At 40.6% G+C, this 11176-nt stretch overlaps 1 protein-coding gene and 1 non-coding gene across 2 annotated transcripts; one reads left to right on the top strand and one right to left on the bottom strand.

Annotated features, from left to right (window-relative positions):
• Positions 1-204: 204 nt before the first annotated feature.
• On the bottom strand, positions 205-311 carry LOC139895061 (small nucleolar RNA R71). The gene has a single exon (XR_011775531.1). It is a non-coding gene; the product is annotated as a small nucleolar RNA R71 (small nucleolar RNA).
• Positions 312-9669: 9358 nt separating this feature from the next.
• On the top strand, positions 9670-10954 carry LOC139888783 (uncharacterized). Its single transcript, XM_071871769.1, has 2 exons — positions 9670-10384; positions 10485-10954. Exons 1-2 carry the CDS (start codon positions 9670-9672, stop codon positions 10952-10954), a joined length of 1185 nt encoding a protein of 394 aa, XP_071727870.1.
• Positions 10955-11176: the final 222 nt, after the last annotated feature.

Here is an 11176-nt window from a genome sequence, read left to right on the forward strand (position 1 = left end):
CATCTGAGTAAATTCATCAGTCTGGTCAACTCTTATAAGCAAGGGATAACTGATTCAAATATTTTTAAACTCCATCTTTTTCAATACACTTTATCTGTACACGCTTTATTGTGGTTTCATGGACTAGATTCCAACTCGATCCATTCATGGGAAGAATTAGCAACAAAGTTCCTAGCAAAGTTCTATCCACCTTCTCTTCAAACCAGTCTAAAGAATAAAATCGTTAATTTCCACCAACAAAATGACGAACTCTTAAGCTCGGCATGGAAAAGATTTAAGGAAATGCTTAGGAGATGTCCAAATCATTCAATAGGTCACCCGGATCTACTTTGCACATTTTACAACAGTTTGACCCAAAAGGATAGATCCACTCTCCACATGGCTTCGCATGGAATCTGCATGCTACGCACAGCAACGGAAGCATGAGATCTCCTAGAAACGATTGCAACATGGGAGGAAGACTGGAGTAATGAAGCTGCTAAGCCAGATACTTCTAAACAAACTTTAAAATGCTAGAATCAAGGTTAGAAGATCTTAATCTTACACTTCAGAACCTTTCAATTCCTACTACAATAAATACCGATCCTACCAAAACCAATCTAAGGTATCCTTACCCTAGATGTGCATATAAACCGCAAAATAGCTTGGATTTCAATATAATATTTCTAGTACACAAACCCTCTGTAAACTCTCAGAGAATCTTAGCTGATTCTATGACGGAACAACAAAGTATAAATCTTCAAGTCATAGAATATCAAAATAAGTTTGATAACCTGATCTTCACTTTTGAAAAATTAATAGAAAGTTTTCAACTTACTATACAACAATTATCAGCTAAACTCGAGACAGAGCACAAAGAGTTTGATGTCCTAGTTTTAACTAGGGGAGGAAAAGAAACAAAAGTAGATAATCCCGCAAATATAGAGGAACCCCCTACTCAAAACCTTTCAGAAACAGAACCCATAACTCTTAATCAGCCTATAAATCCCTCAGATTCTATTAACCTTGTCACCCCAGAGATTATTCCGAAAGCTCGAATACCTTTCCCGGGTAGACTAAGGAAGGAAAGTGTAACAACCCAACCCGTTAACCAACCGAAATCGCACCATAAAAAAAAAATTTCAAACAGGCCTGCCCAGACTGGGTGTGCGGCGCGCAGCCCAGTCTTTGCGCGGCGCGCACACTGCCGGACAGCTTCTGTCCAAAATGTTCATTTTTTGTTTAAAGATCTCGCACTTCCCGGCACTTTTAGACGTAACGCGTTTTACAACATATTATAATATGTAAAACTAACATGATTCAATCATAAAACGAGTTTTACAATGCGGGGCCCACATATGCCCAAAATACCCTTAAGTTCAAAAATAAAAGTTTCGACCACAAAAGTTTAATTTCCAAACGTCACTTAGAGCATGGTGTTTGGGGATAAACTACCCAATCTTGGTCAAACTTCCAAAAGCTAAAACCCCCGAGAGCCACTAATCCAAGTGAATACCTTTGCCCTTATCCAAGCCGGAGCCTAAAAAGGTAAACAACGAGAGGGTAAGCTAAAGCTTAGTGAGTAGAATAAATATATACATGCATATACAATTTACCTACTCGCATCCACAACATCACATACCACATAATATCGCATGTCATCTCGTAACAAAAGCTAGTATCATCAAAACGTACAACTAGCAACCTCATTAGCATCAAAATCATAATCATAATGAAATGTGAAACATCAACAAATATACAAACCATGGTTAACCAATATCGTAAGGGAATGCCTCGCATACGAGTCATCGGTGTTCATAACAACCGTTAACACCTAAATCGGCTTTGGTATGCTAACCCCGAGGTGTCCCCAAAACGGCTATGGTATCACCCCTAATTTGTACAAAAAATGGCTATCGTAATACTTAATCATCGTATGAGTATAGACGAGCCTATACTCATACATTGTGCACAAAACGACTATGTGCACAATTATTAAATTTGTACAACACGGCTATGCCTCACATCTTATGGTCACAAAAGGGCCATGTGACACCGACAATACAGGCAAATAAACCATATATATACATACATAGATATTCCACTCACCTTATCATCTTGGAGAGATTTCCAACACTTGTAACTTCAAAGCAAGTCACCTAAGCCCAATTAAATCACATATAAAGTTGGATTGTGCACCAACTAACCTCACTAGTGCATTTATGACCCAAGAGGGTATTTATGACTCATTTGCACTAGAATCACCCAACCGAGGTTCAAATCCCCAACTTAATCACTAAAGGCTAGTGATTAACTAACCATTTAAGACTCTTTAGAACCATTTATTACTTGAAACTGTAGGTTGGTCATTCATGAGTCCACATGACTCAATATTACCTAAAACCCCCTAAAAATTCACCCACAATGGGTTTTGTGTTCATCACTAACCCAAACCCTAACCCTTAATCAAATCAAACCAAGGAAATCAAGATTAAGACTTACCACCACAATCAAAACGTAGCTAGTGATTAGATGAGCAACTTTATAACTTGAGCTAAGACCCGAAACTAGCTTCTCCTACCTTTGCTTGAGCTTTCTCACACTAGAAATCTCTCTCTCTAAAATTGATGTGGAAGAGATTAAGTAGTTGAAAGTGGAGTAATGACACCCCAAGATCTGATCTAGTGGCCTTAAACTCGTCCCTAAGTGAATTGACCAAAAAGCCCTTCAAAAATATCCAATTAAAAGAAACAGGAACTGCCAGCTGGAAAGGGTGCGCGGCGCGCTCCCTTACATGTGTGCGGCGCGCACAATGATCTAAAAGGATTCTGATCACGGTTTAATTGCACACTGTTTCCCACACTTCATATACCTTATTTACACTTATGTACATTAAATATTAGGGTGTTACAACTCTCCCCCACTTGAATCGGAGCGCGTCTTCGCGATCCAAGCCGCATGACAAGAGGGAAGATACACCAACACAAATTCTTCGGGTTCCCATGTAAACTCGGAACCTTTACTATGACGCCATTGAACTTTAAAGGTTCTCACTTCCTTATTTCTCAACATTTTAACCTTTTCATCAAGTATAGCAATCGGCTCTTCAACATACTCTAATTTGTTGTTTAGTTCGATCTCCTCTAATGGCACCCATGATGAATCATCCGCAAAACACTTACGGAGATGGGAAACATGAAATGTATTATGGATCCCCGCAAGCTCTTCAGGTAATTCCAAACGATACCCAACTTCACCAACACGAGCCAAAACTTTAAATGGTCCAATAAATCGAGGAGCTAACTTTCCCCGTTTTTGGAATCGAATAATACCCTTCCATGGTGAAACCTTAAGCATCACGATGTCACCTTCCTGGAACTCAATCAATCGTCTACGTTTATCGGCATATGACTTTTGCCTTTCTTGAGCCGCTTTCAAATGAGTTCGAATCATCTCGATCTTGTTATTAGTCTCTAAAACCAAGTCGGTACTCCCGACTTCCCTTTGGACCACTTCACCCCAAAAAATCGGAGTTTGACATCTACGCCCATATAGCATCTCATAAGGTGGCATTTCAATACTAGTATGATAACTATTGTTGTACGACAATTCCACCAAAGGCAAGTGTTCATCCCAACTACCACCGAAATCGATAATACACGCCCGTAACATATCCTCCAATGTTTGATTCGTACGTTCGTTTTGACCATCCGTTTGAGGATGGTACGCCGTACTCATATTCACCCTCGTACCCATATCTTCATGAAACTTTTTCCAAAATCGAGAAGTAAAATGCGTGTCCCGATCCGAAATGATAGATCCGGGAACGCCGTGTCTCGATATCACCTCTTTAATGAACATTTTCGCAAGTGCCTCCGAAGTAATTGCCTCTTTAATAGGAAGGAACAAGGCACTTTTCGTCAATCTATCAACGATCGCCCAAATAGTATCAAATTGGGTTCTTGCCATTTTTGGCAACTTTGTAATAAAGTCCATGGTAATATGCTCCCACTTCCACATCGAGATTTCTAACGGTTGCAACTTACCATACGGCTTTTGATGTTCGACTTTTACTTGCAAACATGTGACGCATTGCTCAACATACTTAACAACATCACTTTTCATGCCCAGCCACCAATACTCTTTTCTCAAATCGTGGTACATCTTCACCACACCCGGATGAATGGAGTACTTAGACTTGTGCGCTTCATCGAGAAGCACCTTTCGGAAGTCCCCCATCTTTGGCACCCACACTCTATTTTGAAAGGACAAAAACCCGTGAGGGCCTAATTGAATAGACTCCGTTTGCCCCACAATTCACTCCTCTTGTTTGTTATTAAGAAAATCTTCAATTTGGGTCTCACCAAGCTTTACAAGAAAATCGTGAGTAATTGTCATGCGTAACGATCCTACTCGTATCGCAGAATGTTGACTCTTTCGACTCAACGCGTCCGCGACCACATTCGCCTTACCCGGATGGTAAAGTATCTCACAATCATAATCCTTTACCACATCCATCCATCTTCGTTGACGATAATTCAAATCCCTTTTATCAAAAAGATGTTTCAAACTCTTGTGATCCGAATAAATCTTGCACTTGACAACATACAAGTAGTGGCGCCAAATTTTCAAGGCATGAACCACCGCCGCCAATTTAAGATCATGAGTCAGGTATCTCTTTTCGTGTTCCTTCAATTGTCGAGAGGCATAGGCGATGACTTTACCCCGTTGCATTAGAACACACCCGAGCCCATTTAATGATGCATAACAATACACCGTCAAATCTTCTACACCTTCCGGTAACACCAAGACCGGAGCTTGACACAATTTTTCTTTTAACAATTGAAAAGAAATTTCTTGCTCGTTCTCCCAATTAAATTTCACGTTCTTCCTCGTCAACTTTGTCAATGGAGAAGCAATTTTAGAAAATTCTTGGATAAACCGATGATAATAACCGGCCAATCCGAGAAAACTTCGGACTTCCGTAGGTGTAGTCGGTTGTTCCTAACTCTTCACCGTAACTATCTTTGCCGGATCTACTTGAATGCCTTCTTTATTCACAATGTGGCCAAGGAATTACACTTCCCTTAGTCAAAATTCGCATTTTGAGAATTTAGCATACAAATTCTCCTTCCGCAACGTTTTCAATACTTCACGCAAATGACGTTCATGTTCTTGCATACCTTTCGAGTAGCCAAGAATATCTTCAATGAACACATTTACCGACTTGTCCAACATAGGTTGGCACACTCGGTTCATAAGATCCAGGAATGCCACCAGTGCATTCGTAAGACCGAAAGGCATAACTACAAATTCAAAATGCTTGTAACGAGTTCGAAAAGCCGTCTTCTCAATATCTTCCTTACGGACCCGCATTTGGTGATAGCCGGACCGTAAGTCAATTTTTAAGAAATACGTCGCACCTTGGAGTTGGTCAAATAAATCGTCAATTCGAGGCAATGGATAACGATTCTTGATCATCACTTTGTTCAACTCCCAATAATCAATGCACATTCGCATACTACCGTCCTTCTTTTTCACAAATAGAACCGGAGCACCCCATGGCGAAGCACTCGGTCGGATAAAACCCTTTTCAAGTAACTCTTGGGTTTGATTCAACAATTCTTGCATCTCTGTTGGTGCTAAACGATAAGAAGTTTTAGCAATGGGGGTAGCCACCGGAACCAACTCGATGCGAAATTCAACTTGTCTCTCCGCCGGACCCCCGGTAAATCGTCCGAAAAAATGTCTTCAAATTCACTAACAATAGGAATTTCACGAATGGATGGTGGCTCTTCACGAGTATCAACCACATGGGCAAGAAAAGCCATGCCACCACTAACAAGGAAACGACGTGCCCGTGCATAAGTGCATAATGGCACAATTCTTCTCTGCTTCTCGCCGTGAATAATTAATTCTCCCCCACTTGGGGTCTTCACACGAATAGACTTTTCATGGCATGAAATATCGGCTCTATACCGATCGAGCCAATCCATACCAATGATGATATCAAACTCACCCAAAGGCATCGGGATGAGATCAATTTTAAAGGATTCGTTACCAAACACAACATCACAATCTTTACAAATATCAACCCCTAGCACCATCTTTCCATCCGCTATTTTGACTTCTACCGGATCACTTAACTTAGTTAGTGGTTTATCAAGCTTAGACACAAATCGAGGAGGCACAAACGATAAATTAGCACCGCTATCAAATAGTATCCTCGCCGGATTAGAATTAACCATGAAAGTACCTGAGACAACTTTGTTGGATTGTTTAGCTTCATCGTTGGTCATCAAATAATTCCTTCCCCTAGCCGTACCCACCGCCTTTTCGAGCTTCTTCACTTGGTCACCTAACAACTCGGGACATTCTGGCTTTCGATGTCCCGTTTTTTGACAATTAAAGCACGTGACCGTCTTATTCAAACAATCGCGGGAGTAATGACCCTTCTTCCCACAACCATAACACGTAGGTATGAAACCAGCCAAACCGCCCTTCTTCACACTTCCGACGCTATTGGACACACCCTTTCTTTTCTTGTTGGAGTAGCTAGATGCTTCAAATTTTCTCTTACTCGCCCCATAACTAACCGGACTTGCAGCTTGCGCTTCAAACACCTTTGCCACCGCTAAAAGCTTAGCAAAAGTTTCAACATGACCAATACTAATTTCACCCTTCAATTCATCTCTAAGGGTTGCGTGAAAATCTTCCATTAACAATTGATCATTCTCCACTTATTCGGGGCAAAAATGCGCCTTGGCGAGAAAGTTGGTTTTGAGAGTATTTAGGTCCAAAGACCCTTGACGCATGTTTCTTAACTCGTTGTGCAACTTAGAAAGATCCGCTTGTGTACGGTACTCGAGGAAAAACTCTTTCTTGAATTTTTCCCAAGATAACCCTACAAAAGCCGCATCACCTACCACGGCTATCTTACCATCAAGCCAATCCTTAGCGTTGCCCCTAAATAAACTAGTGGCAATCCTTGTCTTCTTTTCGGGTGGGCACTCGCTAGTGTGAATACAACCTTCGATATCGGAGATCCAAGTCGTACTTTTCATGGGGTCGGGATCCCCGGAAAAGAGAGGAGGCTTAGTTGCCATGAAGTTCTTGTAGCTAAAAACTATCTCGCCCCCATTTTAAGGTCTAGGAAACCTCCTTTCAACTTCTTCTTTCACGGCATCGGCCATTTGCTCTCGAATCAAATCCACTATATGCTCCGAAACCGACTCTTCGAGTATTTGCTTAACCTTACAAGAGAAAACCGAGACGTAGTTTTCTAGAGCGGCCTCTATTTTGGTAGTCATTTCATCTTCCTCTACATGTGACGGACCACCATTATTTGTGTCCGATCCATATCTCGTCTTCATTCTAAAAATTGAAACGAATTAGACATCAAGTCAAAATAATAAGGATATATACATATGACCGCACGCACACCACACCTAGCTCAATACTTGTCGCACGTCCTTGCTTGACTTGACTTGCAACCATAATAGTGGTCGCGACTCACTATTACGCTCGCATGCCGTGCCATGCTCAAACGTATCACAACCATCTTGCTTCGATGTTCAAGACAATAACGCATGATTAGTAATATCATAACATAGCATAGTTAGTCCACCTATGCATCAAAGAACTAATCAAAACTCATACCGACCCGTAGTCCTACAAGTCCCGCATATAACACAACAACACAAAAGTCTAAGTCTAGGCGCCTATCTCAAGTCACCTAAATCCCTTAGACCATGCTCTGATACCACTTGTAACAACTCAACCCGTTAACAAAACGAAATCGCACCATAAAAAAAAATTCAAACAGGCCTGACCTGACTGGCTGCGCGGCGCGGAGCCCAGTCTGTGCACGGCGCGCACACTGCTGGACAGCTTTTGTCCAAAATGTGCATTTTTTGTTTAAAGATCTCGCGCTTTCCGGCACTTTTAGATGTAACGCTTTTTACAACATATTATAATATGTAAAACTAACATGATTCAATCATAAAACGAGTTTTACAATGCAGGGCCCACATATGCCCAAAATACCCTTAAGTTCAAAAATAAAAGTTTCGACCACAAAAGTTTAATTTCCAAATGTCACTTAGAGCATAGTGTTTGGGGTTAAACTACCCAATCTTGGTCGAACTTCCAAAAGCTAAAACCCCCGAGAGCCACTAATCCAAGCTAATACATTTGCCCTTATCCAAGCTGGAGCCTAAAAAGGTAAACAATGAGAGGGTAAGCTAAAGTTTAGTGAGTAGAATAGATATATACATGCATATACAATTTACCTACTCGCATCCACAACATCACATACCACATAATATCGCATGTCATCTCGTAACAAAAGCTAGTATCATCAAAACGTATAACTAGCAACCTCATTAGCATCATAAACATAATAATAATGAAATGCGAAACATCAACAAATATACAAACCATGGTTAACCAATATCGCAAGGGAATGTCTCGCAAACGAGTCATCGGTGTTCATAATAACCGTTAGCGCCCAAATCGGCTATGGTATGCTAACCCCGAGGTATCCCTAAAACGGCTATGGTATCACCCCCAATTTGTACGAAAAACGATTATCGTAATACTTAATCATCGTATGAGTATAGACGAGCCTATACTCATACATTGTGCACAAAACGGCTATGTGCACAATTATTAAATGTGGACAACACGGCTATGCCTCACATCTTACGGTCACAAAATAGCCATGTGACACCGACAATACGGGCAAATAAACCATATATATACGTACATAGATATTCCACTCACCTTATCATCTTGGCAAAATTTCCAACACTTGTAACTTCTTAGCAAGTCACCTAATACAATTTATTCCCAATTAAATCAAATAAAAAGTTGGATTGTGCACCAGCTAACCTCACTAGTGCATTTATGACCAAAGAGGTTATTTATGACTCATTTGCACTAGAATCACCCAACCGAGGTTCAAATCCCCAACTTAATCACTAAAGGCTAGTGATTAACTAACCATTTAAAACTCTTTAGAACCATTTATTACTTGAAACCCTAGGTTGGTCATTCATGAGTCCTCATGACTCAATCTTACCTAAAAACCCCCAAAAATTCACCCACAATGGGTTTTGTGTTCATCATTAACCCAAACCTTAACCCTTAATCAAATCAAACCAAGGAAATCAAGATTAGGACTTACCACCACAATCAAAACGTAGCTAGTGATGAGATGAACAACTTCATAACTTGAGCTAAGAACAGAAACAAGCTTCTTCTACCTTTGCTTGAGCTTTCTCACACTAGAAATCTCTCTCTCTCTCTCTAAAATTTATGTGAAAGAGATGAAGTTGTTGAAAGTGGAGTAATGACACCCCAAGATCTGATCTAGTGGCCTTAAACTCATCCCCAAGTGAATTGACCAAAAAGCCCTTCAAAAATATCCAATTAAAAGAAACAGGAACTGCCAGCTGGAATGGGTGCGCGGGGCGCTCCCTTACGTGTGCGCGGCGCGCACAATGATCTGAAAGGATTCTGATCACAGTTTAATTGCACACTGTTTCCCACACTTCATGTACCTTATTTACACTTATGTACATTAAATATTAGGGTGTTACAGAAAGGCAGGAAACTCAATTTGCTAGATCTTGGGATATAATTAAAAACCTCCACTTGAATATACGCTTAGTAGATGCGTTAGTCAAAATGCCTAATAGTGCTAAATTTTTCAAAGAATTACTTTCGAATAAAGATCGATTAAGAGAGATAATTACCTTACCATTGAGTAAGGAGTGTTCGTTAGTTCCACACCATGGAATTCCCCCTAAGTTAGGAGATACAGGAAGATTTATGGGACCTTACTACCTACAATATGTCCAAATTAGTAATGCGTTAGCAGACTTGGGAGCCAGCGTAAACCTAATGCCCTACTCCCTCTTTAAGAAGCTTGGGCTTAATGAATTAAGAACTATGCGAATGACTATTCAACTCGCAGATAGATCAGTTAAAATCCCTCAAGGAATTGCTGAGGATATCCTAGTAAGAGTGGATAAGTTCGCATTCCCCGTTGATTTCATAATCATGGATATTGAAGCAGATACGGAAGTTCCGTTCATCCTTGGTAGACCGTTCTTAAACACCGCCAAGGTTGTGATCGACATACATGAGAAATCATTAAAACTGAGGGTTAGTAAGGAAGAAGTTACGTTCAATGTCGACCAACTTATGAACCACCCTAGGGAAGAAGATGTTAGTCTCATCGACTCTCTTCAAGAACTCATTGACGAACATCTGGAGGAATCCATGGCGATATGCAGTCAAGATCATATTTTTAAGGAACTATTCCCTACACCGTACAAGGAAAATCTTGACACATGCTCGACCATAGGGAATGGTCAACCACAATCTCTCACCACCTCAAGTAATTTTTGCGAGCACGACTATAGCACCATTGGGAGAAGGAATCCCATTACCTCTATTAAGGAGATGACCTAATGAAAAAACGGATTTCATTCAGGTAGATCAGGAACCACAACAATTGAAGGACTGTGATGAGATTCCTGAGCCATCATATGAAACAAAGGAAGAAGTTTTGGAAGACGAGGCATTCAGAAGGACAATTTCAAGAATAAAAGAGCAGATAGCTTCAGTTACCGCTATCCAAGAACCTGAAGAATCTGAGTACCAAGAAGGGTATGATCCTTTAGATAGAGAGGAAATCACCAGGATGAAATCATCTATCGAGGAACCACCTGAATTGGAACTCAAGAAGTTACCTGAGCGCCTGGAATATGCGTTCTTGGAAGGAGATTCGCAATTACCAGTCATCATCTCTAAGGAACTTACGCCTAAGGAAAATGCGGAGCTAATCAAAGTCTTAAAGTCACACAAGAGAGCGATTGCTTGGAAGATTTCCGATATCAAAGGAATCAGTCCAAATTACTGCAGTCACAAGATCTTCATGGAAGTTGACTTTAAGCCATCAGTTTAGAGACAGTGAAGGGTGAACCCAAAGATTCAAGAGGTCATCAAGTAAGAAGCAATCAAACTTCTGGACGCTGGTCTGATCTATCCAATTTCTGATTCACCATGGGTCAGTCTTGTACAAATTGTACCGAAGAAAGGAGGGATGACCGTTATAAAAATGACAATAATGAACTGATACTAACTCGAAAATTCACCGGTTAGAGGGTTTGCACAGATTATCATAAAT

This window comes from Rutidosis leptorrhynchoides, chromosome 2 (genome assembly GCF_046630445.1).
Source record: "Rutidosis leptorrhynchoides isolate AG116_Rl617_1_P2 chromosome 2, CSIRO_AGI_Rlap_v1, whole genome shotgun sequence".
Classification (NCBI taxonomy): Eukaryota; Viridiplantae; Streptophyta; class Magnoliopsida; order Asterales; family Asteraceae; genus Rutidosis; species Rutidosis leptorrhynchoides.

Bases quoted from the DNA above. Each gene is read 5' to 3' on its own strand.
- LOC139888783 (XM_071871769.1), top strand. From the start codon at position 9,670: ATGCCTAATAGTGCTAAATTTTTCAAAGAATTACTTTCGAATAAAGAT. The intron at 10,385-10,484 runs GTAATTTTTGCG...TCATTCAGGTAG, and splicing joins ACAATCTCTCACCACCTCAA to ATCAGGAACCACAACAATTG.